Here is a 20,004-nt window from a genome sequence, read left to right as displayed (position 1 = left end):
ACCGCAGGCTTTGAGTAAAACATTCCTGGTAAAAGTGCAAGACCTCACATCTGCTGATAGTCACTCATGACTGTTACAAATCAAATTATATAAATACTTAAGTACATGTAAATCAATGTAATACTTACTCTTGTGGATCCCACAAGGTCGTTCCATCATTTACGGCATAGGTTGCCCTCACGAACCTCGTTGGTCGCCGACGAGACCACCTCTGCTATCTCTGTCCATATCCTCTGGTAGGCCTTTGGGGAGGCTTCCCACGCCCTCCCGGTGTCAAATCACCCCAGCGTAACTCGACCTCCTGCAGGAGGGAGGCACTTGCCTCGTCTCAGAACCTCCTCACTCTTTTGCGGCCTCCAATGTGCTCCTCTCCCATCTCACTGCTCTCTCCAGCGTCAGTCTCCACAGCATGCTGTGATGCCTCCTCTCTCTCCATTATAGGCCAAATTCGGTCAACTATGTGGCTGGTAACAGCTAATTTTTGTTTGCCTACTTGCTGTGAAACTCTAACGTCTCCCTCCTTCCTCCCAAAGCAGCCACACCAAACGCAGCCTTGTCTTCAGTCTTTCTGAACTCCCTGTCTCCTCTTCTGCGCATGTCATGGTGACCCTTGACATCCAGAATCACGGGAATCAGCGCTGCCGTGCCGTTGCTAAGGACGGCCACACTTTACGGCAGAAAGTCAAAAATATTTAACACTACTGCCCATTTTGTATCACTCGTGGTAACGCCCATTTTCAAAAGTGGAAACTAGGTGGTTTGAGTGGGCGAGAAGCCAGCGATCTGAAAAACCCTTTTGTACCATTCACGCCAGAAATATTGCCCATTTTAACCGCAAAAGTGAAGGTTCTAGCCCAAGGTGTTCTGGATTTTCCACTTTCGAACCCTGGGCACTGAAGCCAATTGTAGTACGCCAGCTGAGATGCACTGCCAACTGGCTGAATACATTTGCTGAGCCTTTGCAGGTGCCCTACGTTTAATCCAGTTTCATGTTTTTCTTTGATCCTGTTATGTACCCTTTTGTAACCTGCATGACATCTGACCACCAGAGGGCCCACTTGTTGGAGTCCCAAGGGACCCAGCATCCCTTGGGAGCACAGTATATAAACAGGCCATCCAAAAGGTACCTGCACTCTGGAATCTTAAAGGAGCTTCGGTCACACTTGCTCATTGTACACAGTGCTCAGTTTCATCCTTTTATTATGAGCGTACCAGATCCAACATATAAAAAGGACACATTTTCTCCATGCAATCCATTCTGAATAGATACCATATTTCTTTACTTCACACAACAGCTCATTTTTTTACTTCGACAGTTGACAATAGGAGTATTGCATTTTTGAAGCTGGAGAGCAAATGTTAAAAGAAACTGTCGGGACTTTACACTCGAGGGTGCATCAAAAGCTCGAAGATGAAGTGCTTCAGCAGTGTAAGGAAGAGGCTACATTACAACACTCGGTGGGACATCTCACCTTGGAATGCTTAACAGTATCACCAAGGAAAAAGCACAAAGAAAAATGTTGCCCGTTACCTTTCTAAGCCACAGTGCAAGGACCTGGATTTAAGCAGTAGATTTACCGGGTTTAATGAACTTAATGAGGAGCTGCAGGATAATTTACATAATCTATTTACAAGAGAACTGAAACTTAACACCTATGCATTAGTGGAATAAGGGTAACTTGACAACAATTTCCCTGGAACTACTGTAATGCTGTGCTGTGCTGGCAAACTTGCCTAAGAGACAGATCCTTAATGGGCTAATGTAAAACAACAATTGGAGGAAGATGTTGTTGACCATGAATTTTGGCAATCCTACACGAGCTAGGGTATTGAAGAGTTTTAGTGTAACCAGTATGTGTCTGATCCTCATTGTTCTGTTACTGTAGTGAAAGAGGAGGAGGAGGAGGAGTCAGCACAGCAGGTGAGGGAATCAGCTGGGCAGATTTCTAAATTTACTTGAGTTGACGGTGTTTTTCCATTGAAACCTCAATTATGAACTAAATTTATTCATTAGAACATTCAAAATATTTTCCACACACTAATATGTTAATTTGATTTATTCCATTGTCGCTATTTTATAACTGAAATACTTGTTGAGACTTTGAATGTCAATACTCATTATGCACAATAGATCTGTAGAAGGAGTGGTCAAATACAGTACATGATAATTGGAGGATTATCTGTTAATAGGAATGGTTAAAAGGAATACTAATGCAGACATTGATTCACTGCATTTATGCTTTTAATGGAAAATCTGATGTTTCATTAGATTGGTTTAATCCTTGTTTTGTTTTACTATTTAACACAACATGACTTATTTGTCAGTTTAAAAAGCATGTACTTCATAGAAAAACTACAACCAGAGTTGTATGAAGTGTTTTGGCCTGTCAAAATGAGTGCAGATTTGATTTTCTATTAACAAATCAAGTTGAACTCCTGATTGAATAGGTTTGGGATAGTCATCATTTAGGATATTTATTGTCAGTCTTATGCTCTGTTATGCACAATCGATCTATAGGAGGAGAGGTCAAATACAATCTGAATAGCAAACCTTTATAACTCTGACAGATAATGGATTCTTTATTAAATTTTATTATTCAGATTAAATCCTGAATAAAATAACTTCATAGTTTTATTCTGAAATGTTGTGTTTGTTCACTGGAAGAGATCAAATAATAGGACGCACACTAAACGTTAGGAAGGTGGGAAATTAAGTCGGGAAGTTCAACAGAATTATTTTGCCCAGAGTAAATGACTTGTGAAATCAGTTACTAGGGATTGCTATTGAAGCAAATATTATCAGAAATCAAAAGACAATAAATGTGATTGTGAAATAAGAGAGTTTGAGGAATATGGTAAGAAGTGTAAGTGGGGTTGAGATCTGTCATAAAGGGAATAGCTTGCCCCATCAAATGGCTTTTTTCTGTCCCTAAAAGCTTTTATGTTCTACTGCTTCCCCTGTACAACTCTACTGATGTGCATTGATTGTTAGCCCTGTTTAGTTTGTATATTCAGTGGAATAGTTCGTCTGAAGAAGAGAAACGCCACAATCTTGGCCATTAAAACTAGTGTGTAAGTTAAAGGATTTATTTTCTGGCTTTGAACATGAGGATTTAATTAGTTATCTATTATTTGACAGAATATATAACGTATGCTGTCAGCTCTCGGGAATTGGTATGAGAGGCTACTGAATTACTTGTGAAATGTTTTGGCATTATTGCAAACTGACAGTATATATTTGTGCTCCTATTAAGCTGGCATATGTAGCTTAAAAGTCAGAGGGAGACTTACAGAAACCAACTTGAAAATTGAGGTTGGCATCATTAAAATTAAAAAAACAGACCAGCTAACAGAAAAAAGTAGTATTGGCCCTGATCTTGAGTGTGCCTGTTATATTTATAGTTTTTATGTTGCGATGTGGCTTCATTTTGAGCTTTTCAGCTACCACTTGCCTTCCTTATATTGCATATTCTTTAATCTGTTCATGAATGCATTTTGTCTGCACCAAAATCTAATTTATCGGCTATTCAAATTTTGTAGGATAACATATTTAATTAGTGTAACCACAATCTATAGTGTGGTTTCCATGCACTCCAGTGCAAAAACAAAACTTTGTCCCAAACTGAGGACTGTCTCCACTTGTGTGTTTGATTTACCAGCTATGATAAAAGTGCTTAGTTCATGTCATATAATTTGGTCTCGGTCTAAGTATGTGATGACCTAAGTGAATGATGAGACCAGCTATGTGCATTCTGTGCACAAGATCACGTTAGTTTAACTTTGCCATTTCAAAAATGTTTACAAATGTATTAATAATTAATAATGCTTGCCTTGTTGACAGTAATATTCATCTCACGTAAAGCAACAAAGTTTCATGTATGTATTTTATAAAAACAAAAATACTAGAGTTGCATAATAATTATTCAGGATCTGAGAGAGAAATAGACAGTTAATTCTTCAGAGTCCCTTGAAGGGACTGACCGAAGAAAGGGGAGAGTAAGATGGAGGCCAGAGGTCAAAATGCAAAATACTTTCACAAATAGGAAACTGATGGGTTCTAAAATGTTGGCAAGGGAGTAAGCTGGTGCATAAAATCTCAAATATGTGTTTGATTCTGCATGCCAAATATCATGTAACATATGTATTCGATTGCCTTTTGGCAGAATTTGTAAATGCTTTTGGCAAAAGTTTGAGAACCATTTCAGTTGTCTGCAGTATTATCACTTTGTGTCCTGAAGTATTGGTCACTGTTACAGTGCCAGTGCTAATGGCACAATAAGTTATTTTGAAAAATCAGGATCTTGAAGCATATCTACAAAACTAGTAATGTATGATTTATTTTAAATGAGCAATCTTCAGATTACAAAGCATTTGAATTCTGTTTGTTTTGTTTTGTAACAGAAAAGACATAAAGCTGATAATAACATCAACAAGAAGAAAACAAAAGGTGAGTGCCTGAGAAGTGAAGGATCAGAATGCTTGAGGGGTACTGCATCTTAAATAAAGTAAGAGCGAAGTGTGCAAACCCCATAGAAATCTAATGGGTATAACAAATCATAGAAATCGCCTTTGTCAGATTCAATCCCATTTCTATGATATTCAAGATGAGCATGTATTCACAGGAGCTTCTTGCTTGTAATCGGAGATTCCTGCTGTAAACTATTCAGTGTGATAAACTGTGAAAACTCCTGCAATCTATTCAATAGTAGTTACTTTTTCAAATAGCTTCTAAGGTATCTAATTGTATAGAAGTCTATGCATGAAGATTACAGTACTTCGTCCCAACATCACACCACCATCTGAAATATGCAATTTGATGAACAAATAATGTTATTAAACACTGCTTCAATAACTCTTAAAAGTTGCTATTATCTGTGGGGCACAAGTCATTCCTGGGTGTAGTTCATTGGCCAAAATTATACTTTCAACTAAAAATAAGTTGTCTCGTCGGGACTGGTGTGTTGGGAGTATTTGTGTAGACTATTATAATTGCAATACTGAAGTATTAATTGAAGATTATAGGTGACTGTAATGTCTGGTGAAAAGGTTTTTGCTTACTGCTAACTTGCCATTTGCCTTGATAAAACTTTCAGAAGCTAGGCTCAGGGTATGGGATCATTGTGTGTGGATTAACTGAGATGACCTGGTTAAACTGAGCATGCTCAGCCAGCTACACTAACCAGTTGCTTGTTTTTCCTGCACATGTGTGGGTAAAAGAAAAGAATGAATTTGCATTTATATAGCATGTTTTTATATCTGTTGAAATGTCTCAAAGTGCGTCACATACAAGGAATGACTTTCAAGTGCAGTCACTATTGTTATGTAGGAGAATGAAGCGGCCATTAGTGCACAGTCACGTCCCATAAACAGTAATGAGATGAATGACCAGTTAATCTGTTTTATTTTATTGATGGTGGTTGTGGGATGATTTTTTTTAGGACGTGTTTATTTTCAACACCTAAAGCTCTGATTGGTCCCCTTGGTTGACAAGTCCTGAGTGCTGATTGGACCCATTGGAGGACAAGATAAACCCAGCAGTTTCTCTGGAATGTGTAGTTAGAACCACCCTGACTACGTAATCAGTTACTTTGCAAAGGACAATTCGAGCCATTCTGATTGCCTACTCCAGACAGAACAGAGCTAACTTGGAACAGACCGGGTTCACCCTCGCGGGTTAAGACCTTCTCCCACTCCCCCAAACAAGTTCTTGCCCCCAACCCAGCCCAAGTTTCTGACCTCCTCTCCCTGCCCCCCGCTCCCGGAGTTCCTGTCCTTTTCCCTCTGCCCAAGTTCATGACCTTCACAGACATTCTCCACCCAACAAGTTCCTGATCAACCAGATGTAGGGGGAGGAGAGGGAGAACGTGGTGCGGGTGTAAAGGGTGTGGGGTTGGAAGAACGTGATCCGTCTTGCCATCTGGATCACGTCCTCGCTCTCACTCTCCACTGTGCTCACCGTACTCTTTACGCCCAGGTTCCTGACCTCCTCATTCCTCCCCTCTTCCCCACCCCCCCCCCCCCTCGATTTCTCCCTCTTTCTCCCTCTGATTTCCCCTCTCCCTCCAATTCCCGATTCCCTCTCCCTCCAATTCCCTCTCGTCCCCTCCCTCTAGTCCTCTTGCTCTCCACATCTCCTCTCGCCCTTCGATTCCCTCCCTCTCTTGCTCTCCCTCCCTCGCTCCCCCTCCCTCCCTCCCTCCCTCCCTCTCGCTCCCCCTCCCTCCCTCTCTTGCTCCCCCTCCCTCCCTCCTTCTCTTGCGCTCTCTCTCGCTCCCCCTCCCTCCCTCTCTTGCCCCCCCCTCCCTCCCTCTCGCTCCCCCTCCCTCCCTCCCTCTCTCGCTCCCCCTCCCTGCCTCCCTCCCCCTCCCTCCCTCCCTCCCTCTCTCGCTCTCCCTCCCTCCCTCCCTCTCTTGCTCTCCCTCCCTCCCTCTCTCGCTCCCCCTCCATCCCTCCCTCCCTCTCTCGCTCCCCCTCCCTCCCTCCCTCTCTCGCTCCCCCTCCCTCCCTCCCTCTCTCGCTCCCCCTCCCTCCCTCCCTCTCTCGCTCCCCCTCCCTCCCTCCCTCTCTCGCTCCCCCTCCCTCCCTCCCTCCCTCCCTCCCTCTCTCGCTCCCCCTCCCTCCCTCCCTCTCCCTCCCTCCCTCTCTCGCTCCCCCTCCCTCCCTCCCTCACTCTCTCGCTCCCCCTCCCTCCCTCCCTCCCTCTCTCGCTCCCCTTCCCTCGCTCTCCCTCCCTCTCTCGCTCCCCCTCTTGCTCTCTCGCCCTCCCTCCCTCTCTTCCCCCTCGCTCTCTCCACTCCCTCCCTCTCTTCCCCCTCGCTCTCTCCACTCCCTCCCTCTCTTCCCCCTCGCTCTCTCCACTCCCTCCCTCTCTTCCCCCTCGCTCTCTCCACTCCCTCCCTCTCTTCCCCCTCGCTCTCTCCACTCCCTCCCTCTCTTCCCCCTCGCTCTCTCCACTCCCTCCCTCTCTTCCCCCTCGCTCTCTCCACTCCCTCCCTCTCTTCCCCCTCGCTCTCTCCACTCCCTCCCTCTCTTCCCCCTCGCTCTCTCCCCCTTCTCCCTCCGATTTTCCCCCTCTTCGATTTTTTTTTTCCCCCCTCCCCCTCCGATTTCTCTCTCTCTCTCTCTCTCTCTCTCCCTTCGATTTCCCCCCCCCCCCCCCCCCCTTCTCCGATTCCCGCTCTCTCTCCCCTTCCGATCCTCTCTCCTTCCCCGGCCAGCATAGATCTCATGACAGGCCTTCTCCAATAGAGCTGAACAAAGCGTGACCCGCACTACACTGCAGCCGCAACTGTGGGGTTCTGCGCATGCGCGGGCGGACTTTGGTGATTGTGCACATGCGCCGAAGGAGATCGGGTGTGCATGCGCAAAGAGAGGTGGGTCCGATGACGTGCATGTGCAGAAAGACACAGAAATGTTCGTGCAAATAATCGATTTGGTTTTTTTATTGATTCATGGGATGGGACAATGTTAGCAATTATTGCCGATCCCTAATTGCCCTTGAGAAGATGGTGGTGAGCTGCCATCTTGAACGACTGCAGTCCACGAGGTTATTATTTGCCAGGACACCAGAGAATTCCCATCTCTCTTTCATGCTTATTAGGTTCAACTAGAACCACTGGAAGAGGGGCTTTTGCCTAATGTTCCAACCGAAAGATGGTACTTCACAATGCAACATCTGATCAGTACTGCACCAAAGTGTTAACCTGGATTAATTATTCAAGATCGTAGCGGGCTTGAATCCATAATTTGCTGACTTATATGTGACAGACCGTATCATCAATTGAGCTAAATTGATCAAATATTGCAGTGATTTTTGTTTACATTTTTCTAGTAGAGTACAATAGTGCAATGGTAATGGAGCTAGACTAGCTACCTAAAGGCTGAAATACCACTTTGGCAACTTGTGAAATTGAGTTTAATAAATCCAAATTTGTGAGCTGGTTCCAAAAAATTATCCCATAAGCTACCATATTGTCATTAAAAAACCCACCTGGTTCACTAATGTTCTTCAGTTCTCCAGTCCCTCACTATGTGATTAACTCTTGATGCGCTCTGGAACCTTTAGTTGTTTTCAAAAAATATTGAAGACCGACCATCAACTTCTCGGGGCATAAAAAGCAGCCTTCCCAGTGTCATCTATGTCTAAAAAATATTTGTTATAAAGAAACATACCGGATAAAAGAGAGCCTGTGGTGCAAGAAGGAGAAGCGAGTGGATAGAAGATGTTTAATTTGTGATTATAATCTGCCAGATTATTTTAGCATGCATCTAAACTGATGCTGACATGAGATTAACCCCTGAGGCAAGTCTCACCGATTCCAGCGCAGGTTCAGCAACCTTGATTTAAATGCGTTGTATTGAATGTTGTGTGTTGCATTTCAGCTGATTTCAGAGCTGGGTGAATGCTAGTGTGATCAAGCATAAAAAGGCTTTGTGTTGTCTGGAGTTAGACATTTATTTTTGTTTTCCATGGACGCACAGGTCCAAACAACAGAGGTGATTGTAGTCAAAGATGATTTACAGTTTCACAAACCATTTTCAAATGTTATGCTAGACAGTGGAAACTTCATAAAAATAGCCTCAAAATGTTAGTGAAGTGACACTTTTTTAAAGTATGATAAATTTACATTAAATGTAAAAATAAAATATGCTTTTATTACCATATTTGAATGAAAATATCATAGCATTTTGAGAATGCATGAGGCCCAAAATGCATATTACAGAGCAAATAATTCTGATGTACTTGTGTTTAGAGCCATTTATAATTAGGGACAGGAGTAGGCCATACGGCCCCTCGAGCCTGCTCCGCTATTTAACACGATCATGGTTGATCCGATCATGGACTCAGGTCCACTTCCCTGCCCACTCCCCATAACTCCTTAATCCCTTATCGGTTAAGAAACTGTCTCTCTCTCTGTCTTAAATTTATTCAATGACACAGCTTCCATAGCTCTCTGAGGCAGCGAATTCCACAGATTTACAACCCTCATCTCAGTTTTAAATGGGCAACCCCTTATTCTAAGATTATGCCCCCGAGTTCTAGTCGCCCCTATCAGTGGAAACATCCTCTCTGCATCCACCTTGTCAAGCCCCTTCATAATCTTATACGTTTCAATAAGATCACCTCTCATCCTTCTGAATTCCAATGAGTAGAGGCCTAACCTACTCCACCTTTCCTCATAAGTCAACCCCCTCATCTCCGGAATCAACCTAGTGAACCTTCTCTGAATTGCCGCCAAAGCAAGTATATCCTTTCATAAATATGGAAACCAAAACTGTATGCAGTATTCCAGGTGTGGCCTCTCCAATACCTTATATAACTGTAGCAAGACTTCCCTGCTTTTATACTCCATCCCCTTTGCAATAAAGGCCAAGATTCCATTGGCCTTCCTGATCACTTACTTTACCTGCGCACTAACCTTTTGTGTTTCATGCACAAGTACCCCCAGACCCTGCTGTACTGCAGCACTTTGCAATCTTTCTCTATTTAAATAATAACTTGCTCTTTGATTTTTTTTCTGCCAAAGTGCATGACTTCACACTTTCGAACATTGTACTCCATCTGCCAAATTTTTGCCCACTCACTTATCTTGTCTATGTCCTTTTGCAGATTTTTTGTGACCTCCTCACATTGCTTTTCCCTCCCATCTTTGTATCGTCAGCAAACTTGGCTACGTTACACTGTCCTTTCTTCTAAGTCGTTAATATAGATTGTAAATAGTTGGGGTCCCAGCACTGATCCCTGTGGCACCCCACTAGTTACTGATTGCCAGCCCGAGAATGAACCATTTATCCCGACTCTCTGTTTTCTGTTCGTTAGCCAATCCTCTATCCATGTTAATATATTACCCCCAACTCCGTGAACTTTTATCTTGTGCAGTAACCTTTTATGTGGCACCTTGTCAAATGCTTTCTGGAAGTCCAAATACACCATATCCACTGGTTCCCCCTCATCCACCCTGTTCGTTACATCCTCAAAGAATTCCAGCAAATTTGTCAAACATGACTTCCCCTTCATAAATCCATGCTGACTCTGCATGACTGAATTTTGCTTTTCCAAATGTCCTGCGACTGCTTCTTTAATAATGGACTCCAACATTTTCCCAACCACAGATGTTAGACTAAATGGTCATGTCATAAGAAGGATATCAATAGCTTATTAATGGTTAGCAATCATGACTATCAATAATGCAGAGCATACAAACAGACAAACAATCCGATGAAGAAATAGTTCCCTAATGTTCCTCCCACTCTGACTTAAGTAGCTCAGGTAAAAGAACCCCTCATAATAAAGATCACTGATTCATAGTTTTGACGCTGAATGAAATTGTGAAATGATTCTAAAATACTGCTGGAAATCCCATAATTCCATTTAATAAAAACAGAATTTTATTTTTGTAGTCATGCTGTGGATTTTTGTTTTTAAAATGTGGTTTAGTGGGATAGCTATCTATAATGGCAACAGTTGAACAGTAATGAAATGTGGATATTTAACGAGAGCAACAGAGACAAGACAAAAAGCACAGTTCCAGGTTTTCTGTCCTAGTTCGTGTTACAGAAATGTGTTTTTTCTTTCCAGTTTTAAGAAATGGCAAGTGGCAGACTATTATTTGGAAAGAGGTACGTGATACATGTGTACAAAGTATATGTTAAGGTTGTTAGAGAAATCAGCAATCAGTTGAACTTGATAAAATCAAGTATATTTGGATGATTTTAAATTAAACTTTCAGAGCTGGGAATTAAATGCTCACAAAATAACTACTGAGTATTTAGTGGCCGTTTTGTAGGATTTCCACCATATGTGTAATAGGAAATCGAGATTAGACATCAATCAGGGTCCCCAATGCTTCCCCACTACTGAATCTTAAAATCAGGATGTGTTTTTTCAATTGAACTTTGAAAACAGAGCAACACTTCAATTGAATGCTATATTCCAAATCATTTGCCTTACACGAGTCTGATATTCCAACTTGGTTCATTTTGGAGGAGTCTCACCAGAATTTGGCCAAACAACCGATTGTAACAGTTGACCAGCACACAGACAGATTCTGCTAGAATTTTGAGTAAAAACTTAATCAGTACATGGTGATTTTTTTTTCATTTAGAAATATTAACTTATTTTTTAACATAAGGGACACAACACCAGCCCACTGGATATGATATCCAGTGGTTAGATCTCTTTATTATCTTCCCCTTGGGTAAATAATTTGTCCAATAGATAACAACACGTTTTCCATTTTTTACAACAGCGAATATATGAAGTTGCAGTTTCATCACTGGAAACTATTCTAACATCCAGCACTATCATTGCTCACCTAAAGGAGAACAGATGAGGCAGGCGGGCGGTTGATTGACGCAGTAAATTATATAAAATTCAGACTAAAAGCTTCTGAGTTTAAATTGGTAACTATCCTTGAAAGATTAATTCCAACATTAGGGCTACACCAATATAGTCTAGCTCTTGAGCATTGTATGATGATGATTTCAGTGTAATAAGTTTGTATTTATTTGAAGTATTGTATTCCTTCCAAAATGTATGGCAAGTTAAACTCAAAGTTCTCTGATTATGAATGCGTTACTTTTGACATGAAAAAGCATGTGTTCGCCTGTGTTTTTAACCCGAGTTCAAGAAAAGTAAAAGCTGAAAATGACAAGTCCTCACTAAATCACTTCCATGCCCAAGTTAGCTCTTTATTTGAACTTCCTATAAAATACAGTGGTCACTCCCCTGTATTCTGAGGAGACAAGAATATCCACGAATGTACAACTGATGCACCAGAATTCACATTAAGCAGCCATTTAAAACACAGCTCATTTTTTGTTTGTTCCTTGAGCTGTGGTGACTGAAGAAATTGTAAAATAATGCAGAACACAAACCCAAATCTCTTCAATGATTGGGGTAGAATTTCCGCTGTGCTTCCCCAATATATCTTGGCGTGACTTCAGCGGGATATCGGTGGAAATCCTGGGGAAACAGCGTAAATGGCACTGCTTCTCAAGGATTTCCGCCATTTGAAATTACTGGTGATTGAGCAGTTATTATTTTGTATGATGAAGTAGTAATCTCCAGTTGGTAAGTTGATGATTGAATTGCTAATATTGCCATTTTTTTCCCTTTTAAGGCTGTATGAAAAACAGGGTAGTGGGAGGGAGGTTTCCACATTAAAGTCATAATATGAACGTTGATGAGATGGATATTTTAGTCTCAACAGAATTGAATATTTTTCTCATTGGTAATTTTTTAGCGTTTGAAATGAAAACTGTGCATATTTGAAATGTTCCCTCTGTCATATGCAGTGAAGATTGCACTGGAGTGGAAGGCTTTGTGGACTGGCAGCTGACTGAAGCCTCTGGATGAAATCGACTATTTCGCTTAAACAGTGCTACCGCACTTATCATATGCATGCCTTTTTATTTAGCTAGGTGAAGAAGGACCCAAAGGGCTGCTTGTTTACCATCCAGACGTTTTGTTTCCATTATTTGACTTTCTAAAGCTCAGAAAACTTTATTAAAAAAAAAGAACAAATATTAAACCTGAGGACAACCATTCTATGTACAATGTCGAAATGAATGTGAGCTGCTGATAGTCTTGAATATTACTCTGACTCAGGCATTTCAGTGTGAGCCAGCAAAGTAATTTATGTAAATTAAAATCCCTCCCTGCCAAAAAAAATTAGGTGATTGGGATTGCAAAAGTCTCAGTTACTTGGTTTGTGTTAGCAGTAGGTTTCTTTGGAATAAAAATTAGAATTTATCTGATAATGTATTGGGTCATGGGACTAAACTGATTTTTTTTTAAATGCAGTCTGAAAATAACATTATCTTTGGACAAAAGCAAAATACTGCAGATGCTGGAACTCTGAAATAAAAACAGAAATGCTGGAAACGACTCAGCAGAGGAGGCAGCATCTGTGAAGAGAGAAATAGTTATCGATCTCCAACGTTAACCCTCTTTCTCTCCACAATTCATCTTTGGAAATGGGGAAGGAAAAGAGAGAGGTTTGTTTAGGTTAAATCACAATTTCCTTCAGCTTGAAGTCTTTCCTTCAAGTCAAAGAACACCCATCATTGAAAATAGTTGTCCATTGTGGAGCAAGCCACAGAATAAAAAGCTAATTTAAAAACTGCAGTTCTAACATCTTGACATAAAGCTATTCATAAAGACACTTGCTGATAAAGCTAAAAGTTAACTTACACCCTACTGAATAATGATGAATGGCAAATGGTATACTGAAAATATACCATAGTGAGTGTTTTGAAGGGCAGTTGAAAGGCTGTGATTGAGTCGCAGCAGAAACACAGCAATAACTAACAGTATCATATTGGCACATTTTCTAAGGGCACAATTAGCTTGCTTTGTGTGTCTATCACAGTCTTAACAATTCTTGTATATATTTAATCAATTTGACTTTAGAATTAATGCACAACTTTATATATATTTTTTTATATATATTTATTTATATATATATAGATATTATGGAAGTGAGGAATTTCAGCCAAGACACAGTTATTGAAAGAGTTGACTTTAAAATTTTGATTAGGCAGTATTTCAAGCACCAAATCCAAATTAAAGGTCTACTAATGAAGACAAAACTAAAGCCTGGCATTATTGGCTGTGTCCTGGATGTCTGTAACTCGAGCACTGTAATTGTGATTTTTACGATGTTTGTATTTTTTATTTTCTGCTGTTTTTTCTTTCAATGTCACGTTGTTCAATTTTTTGCAGGTTGCAGTGGGTGATATTATAATGATCATCAATGGACAACGCCTCCCAGCTGATGTGATAATTATCTCCACCAGGTCAGGCATCTTGTGAAGTTGTTCATTGTAGGTTGTTTTGAATGAAGGCATTTAGACTGCCATAATTGTTTTCAAACATGGTTGTCATTTTCACATATAATTATATATTCTAAAAATTCTTAGATGTTAGTAGCTCTGAATGGAACTGAACAGAACTTCTGACATGTTTGAGTCTTTTGAGGACTATAAAAATAGAGCTCTGAACCAATTTCAAAAATATAACCAGATCCCCAGCTCTTAATTTAATCAGAGAATACTGTGATTTCATACTTTTACCTTTATATGTTCCTCTAATTAATGTCATTAGTATTTAACAAATATTTTCAAGCGTTTATACGAGAGGGCAGCAACTTTTGAAATGCTCACAGGATGACAGTACTGCTCCTGATTTGATGTATTTATCTGATTTATTATTTGTATATTTTGTTAAATTTAGAGTAAAATTTGTACTAATCAAGATGAGCAATGTCAGCGTTGGGAATGGACTTTTCAAAAAGTGGCACCTTTGTCACCCAGTACCACGTGTTGAGCGCTCAGTCAGATGAGCCAGATCGTCCATGTACTCTGCTGCAACAGTGTGTGTTAATCTCAACTTGGAAAAGTTTCATCTAATGCACAATGTGAAATACACCAAACTCTCCAACAATAACAGCAACTTGCTCAAATAGAACTTTAATGTAGAACATGTCCCAAGACCCTTCAGTGAGAGAAAACAGATGCTGAGCAGTACTCTGAGGTGACCATCATCATCATCATCAGAGGCAGTCCATCGAAATCGAGGAAGACTTGCTTCCACTCTCAAAATGACTTCTTAGGTGACTGAACAGTCCAATACTGGAATTACAGTCCCTGTCACAGGTGGGACAGATAGTCGTTGAAGGAAAGAATGGGTGGGACTGGTTTGTCGCACACTCCTTCCGCTGCCTGCACCTAGTTTCTGCATGCTCTCAACGATGAGACTCGAGGTGCTCAGCGCCCTCCCGGATGCACTTCCTCCACTTTGACCAGGGACTTCCAGGTGTCAGTGGAGATGTTTAATTTTTATCAAGGAGGCTTTGAGGGTGTCCTTGAAAGGTTTCCTCTGTTCAGCTTGGGCTCGTTTGCTGTATAGGAGCGCTTGCTTTGGGAGTCTTGTCAGGCATGCGAACAATGTGGCCCGCCCAGCGGAGCTGGTCAAGTGTGGTCAGTGCTTCGATGCTGGGGATGTTGGCCTGGTCGAGAACACCAACGTTGTTGCATCTATCCTCCCAGGGGATTTGCAGGATCTTGCGGAGACATCATTGGTGGTATTTCTCCAGTGATTTGAGGTGTCTACTGTATATGGTCCACGTCTCTAAGCCATATAGGAGGGCGGATATCACTACAGCCCTGTCGACCATGAGCTTGGTGGCAGATTTGAGGGCTTGATCTTAGAACACTCTTTTCCTCAGGCAGCCGAAGGCTGCACTGGAGGCGGTGTTAAATCTCGTTGTCGATGTCTGCCCTTGTTGATAACAGGCTCCCAAGGTATAGAAAGTGGTCCACGTTGTCCAGAGCTGCGGCGTGGAGCTTGATGACTGGGGGGTAGTGCTGTGTGGTGGAGTCAGACTGGTGGAGGACCTTTGTCTTACGGATGTTTAGTGTAAGGCCCATGCTTTCGTGCGCCTCAGTGAAGATATTGACTATGACTTGAAGTTCAGACTCTGAATGTGCGCAGACGCATGCATCGTCTGCGTACTGCAGTTCGACGACAGAGGTTGGGAAGATCTTGGATTTGGCCTGGAGGCGACGAAGGTTCAACAGGTTCCCACTGGTTCTGTAGTTTAGTTCCATTCCAGCAGGGAGCTTGTTGAGTGTGAGGTGAAGCATTGTAATGAGGAAGATTGAGAAGAGGGTTGGCGCGATCACACAGCCCTGCTTGACCCAGGTCCGCACGTGAATTGAGTCTGTAATGGATCCATTGGTCGGGATCACGGTTTGCATGTCATCGTGGAGCAGTCAGAGAATGGTGGCAAACTTTTTGGTGCAGCCAAAACGGAGGATGACATTCCATCGCCCCTCGCGGTTGACAGTGTCAAAGGCCTTTGTAAGGTCAAAGAAGGCCATGTACAAGGGTTGCAGCTGTCGCGCTGTAAAAATCATGTCCATTGTACCCCATAGAGGATGAAATCCGCATTGCGACTCCGGGAGGAGCTCCTCAGCCACAGGGAGAAGACAGTTGAGGAGGATTCTAGTGACGATTTTCCCAGTGGCTGATAACAGGGAGATTCCTCTGTAGTTGCCACAGTCAGACTTGTCCCTTTTTTTAAGATGGTCATGATTATAGCATCTCAGATCTACCGGCATGCTCTCCTCCTTCCAGATAAGAGAGATGAGGTCATGTACTTGTACTTGTGCCAATAGTGCCTCTCCGTCATACTTTAGTGCCTCAGTGGGGATTCCATCCGCTCCCGTTGCCTTGTTGTTCTTAAGCTGGCGGGTGGCCCTTTCTACCTCGTGCAGGGTTGGGGGTTTGCTGAGATGGTGGCGGGCGTCATGGAGTTGAGTACAGTCGGGTCAAAGGCAGAGTCTCGGTTAAGGAGATCTTCAAAGTGCTCCTTCAAGCGGGTCCTAACTGCCTCTGTGTCCTTGAGTGTCTCCTCGTTCTTGGCCAGCAGTAGGGTGCGGCCTTGGGTTTTTGGGTCGCAGGTGGCCGTGACTGCGCTGAAGAATCCTCGCACATCATGGCTGTCGGCCAGTTGTCGTATCTCCTGTGCTTTCTCCATCCACCACCTGTTCTTTAGGTCACGGGTTTTTTGTTGGACCTCGGCCTTAAGCTGTCTGTAATGCTGTTTTGCTGCTCCTGAGTTGGGTGGTTGTTTTAGGCTCGGAAATGCGCAGCGCTTGCGATTTATTAGCTCTTGGATCTTCTGGTCATTCTCATCAAACTAGTCCTGGTGTTTCCTGTTTGAGTGACCGAGAGTCTCTTTGCAGGCATTGGTTATGGAGACCTGGAGGGCAAACCAAACGCTGTGGGCATTCTGCGTCTCGGGGTCATCAAGGGATGCCAGGTTAGCAGTGAGACGCTGGCTGTAGAGGGCTCTCTTAGCTGGGTCTTTGAGTGCCCCAGCATTGACTTTTGCAGCACTGCTTCTGCTGCCATCACTGCTTTGGGGCTAAATAAGAACATAAGAACATAAGAATTAGGAACAGGAGTAGGTCATCTAGCCCCTCGAGCCTGCTCCGCCATTCAACAAGATCATGGCTGATCTGGCCGTGGACTCAGCTCCACTTACCCGCCCGCTCCCCATAACCCTTAATTCCCTTATTGGTTAAAAATCTATCTATTTGTGATTTGAATACATTGAATGAACTAGCCTCAACTGCTTCCTTGGGCAGAGAATTCCACAGATTCACAACCCTCTGGGAGAAGAAATTCCTTCTCAACTCGGTTTTAAATTGGCTCCCCTGTATTTTGAGGCTGTGCCCCCTAGTTCTAGTCTCCCCGACCAGTGGAAACAACCTCTCTGCCTCTATCTTGTCTATCCCTTTCATTATTTGAAATGTTTCGATTCGATCACTCCTCATCCTTCTGAACTCCAACGAGTAAAGACCCAGTCTACTCAATCTATCATCATAAGGTAATCCCCTCATCTCTGGAATCAGCCGAGTGAATCGTCTCTGTACCTCCTCCAAAGCTAGTTATATCCTTAAGTAAGGTGATCAAAACTACACGCAGTACTCCAGGTGCGTCCTCACCAATACCCTATACAGTTTGCAGCAGGACCTCCCTGCTTTTGTACTCCATCCCTCTCGCAATGAAGGCAACATTCCATTCGCCTTCCTGATTACCTGCAAACTAACTTTTTGGGATTCATGCACAAGGATCCCCAGGTCCCTCTGCACCGGAGCATGTTGTAATTTCTCCTCATTCAAATAATATTCCCTTTTACTGTTTTTTTTTTCCCAAGGTGGATGACCTCACACTTTCCGACATTGTATTCCATCTGCCAAACCTTAGCCCATTCGCTTAACCTATCTAAATCTCTTTGCAGCCTCTCTGTGTCCTCTACACAACCTGCTTTCCCACTAATCTTTGTGTCATCTGCAAATTTTGTTACACTACACTCTGTCCCCTCTTCCAGGTCATCGATGTATATTGTAAACAGTTGTGGTCCCAGCACCGATCCCTGTGGCACACCACTAACCACCGATTTCCAAACCGAAAAGGACCCATTTATCCCGACTCTCTGCTTTCTGTTAGCCAGCCAATTCTCTATCCATGCCAATACATTTCCTCTGACGCCATGAACCTTTATCTTCTGCAGTAACCTTTTGTGTGGCACCTTATCGAATGCCTTTTGGAAATCTAAATACACCACATCCATCGGTATACCTCTCTCCACCATGCTCGTTATATCCTCAAAGAATTCCAGTAAATTAGTTAAACGTGATTTCCCCTTCATGAATCCATGTTGCGTCTGCTTGATTGCACTATTCCTATCGAGATATCCTGCTATTTCTTCCTTAATGATAGTTTCAAGCATTTTCCCCACTACAGACCGGCCTATAGTTACCTGCCTTTTGTCTGCCCCCTTTTTTAAACAGAGGCGTTACATTAGCTGGTTTCCAATCCGCTGGTACCTCCCCAGAGTCCAGAGAATTTTGGTAGATTATTACTAATGCATCTGCTATAACATCCGCCATCTCTTTTAATACCCTGGGATGCATTTCATTAGGACCAGGGGACTTGTCGACCTTGAGTCCCATTAGCCTGTCCAGCACTACCCTCCTAGTGATAGTGATTGTCTCAAAGTCCTCTCTTCCCACATTCCTGTGACCAGCAAATTTTGGCATGGTTTTTGTGTCTTCCACTGTGAAGACCGCAGCAAAATAATTATTTAAGGTCTCAGCCATTTCCACATTTCCCATTATTAAATCCCCCTTCTCATCTTCTAAGGGACCAACATTTACTTTAGTCACTCTTTTCCGTTTTATATATCTGTAAAAGCTTTTACTATCTGTTTTTGTTTTGCGCAAGTTTACCCTCGTAATCTATCTTTCCTTTCTTTATTGCTTTCTTCGTCATTCTTTGCTGTTGTTTTCCAATCTTCTAGTTTCCCACTAACCTTGGCCACCTTATACGCATTGGTTTTTAATTTGATACGCTCCTTTATTTCCTTCGTTATCCACGGCTGGTTATCCCTTCTCTTACCGCCCTTCTTTTTCACTGGAATATATTTTTGTTGAGCACTATGAAAGAGCTCCTTAAAAGTCCTCCACTGTTCCTCACTTGTGCCACCGTTTAGTCTGTGTTTCCAGTCTACTTTCGCCAACTCTGCCCTCATCCCACTGTAGTCCCCTTTGTTTAAGCATAGTACACTCGTTTGAGACACTACTTCCTCACCCTCAATCTGTATTACAAATTCAACCATGCTGTGATCACTCATTCCGAGAGGATCTTTTACAAAGAGATCGTTTATTATTCCTGTCTCATTACACAGGACCAGATCTAAGATAGCTTGCTCCCTTGTAGGTTCTGTAACATACTGTTCTAAGAAACAATCCCGTATGCATTCTATGAATTCCTCCTCCAGGCTCCCCTGCGCAATTTGATTTGACCAATCGATATGTAGGTTAAAATCTCCCATGATTACTGCCGTTCATTTTTCACATGCCTCCATTATTCCCTTGATTATTGCCCGCCCCACCGTGAAGTTATTATTTGGGGGCCTATAAACTACGCCCACCAGTGACTTTTTCCCCTTACTATCTCGAATCTCCACCCACAATGATTCAACATTTTGTTCATTCGAGCCAATATCGTCTCTCACAACTGCGCTGATATCATCCTTTATTAACAGAGCTACCCCACCTCCTTTCCCTTCTTGTCTATCTTTCCAAATCGTCAGATACCCCTGTATGTTTAATTCCCAGTCTTGACCACCCTGCAACCACGTTTCTGTAATGGCCACCAAATCATACCCATTTGTAATGATTTGTGCCATCAACTCATTTACTTTATTTTGAATGCTGTGTGCGTTTAGGTAGTGTTTTAATACTAGTTTTTAAACCATGATTTTTAGTTTTGACCCCTCCTGCAGCCCCTATATATTCAGTGGCCCTTTTTGTTTTTTGCCTTGGGTTTCTCTGCCCTCCACTTTTACTCATCTCCTTTCTGTCTTTTGCTTTTGTCTCCTTTTTGTTTCCCTCTGTCTCCCTGCATTGGTTCCCATCCCCCTGCCA

The 20,004-nt window shown here is 42.5% G+C and overlaps 1 protein-coding gene across 9 annotated transcripts in view; it reads left to right on the top strand.

Annotated features, from left to right (window-relative positions):
* atp8a2 (ATPase phospholipid transporting 8A2) overlaps positions 1–20,004 on the top strand; it is an 889,999-nt gene that overhangs the window by 304,118 nt on the left and 565,877 nt on the right. For 7 of the 9 annotated variants that reach the window (XM_070892260.1, XM_070892256.1, XM_070892257.1 and 4 more), the window contains 3 exons: positions 4,402–4,447; positions 10,580–10,620; positions 13,727–13,800. In XM_070892260.1, the coding sequence (XP_070748361.1) occupies positions 4,402–4,447; positions 10,580–10,620; positions 13,727–13,800 (161 nt within the window). Of the gene's footprint in view, positions 1–1,868; positions 1,922–4,401; positions 4,448–7,349; positions 7,374–10,579; positions 10,621–13,726; positions 13,801–20,004 lie in introns of those variants that run through there. The other 2 variants (XM_070892262.1, XM_070892263.1) reach the window with 2 other exon arrangements.

The sequence above is a fragment of the Pristiophorus japonicus genome, chromosome 10 (assembly GCF_044704955.1).
Source record: "Pristiophorus japonicus isolate sPriJap1 chromosome 10, sPriJap1.hap1, whole genome shotgun sequence".
In the NCBI taxonomy this organism is placed as follows: Eukaryota; Metazoa; Chordata; class Chondrichthyes; family Pristiophoridae; genus Pristiophorus; species Pristiophorus japonicus.
Note: the sequence above shows the minus strand (reverse complement) of the source record. Positions and strands in the feature narration are given on the sequence as shown.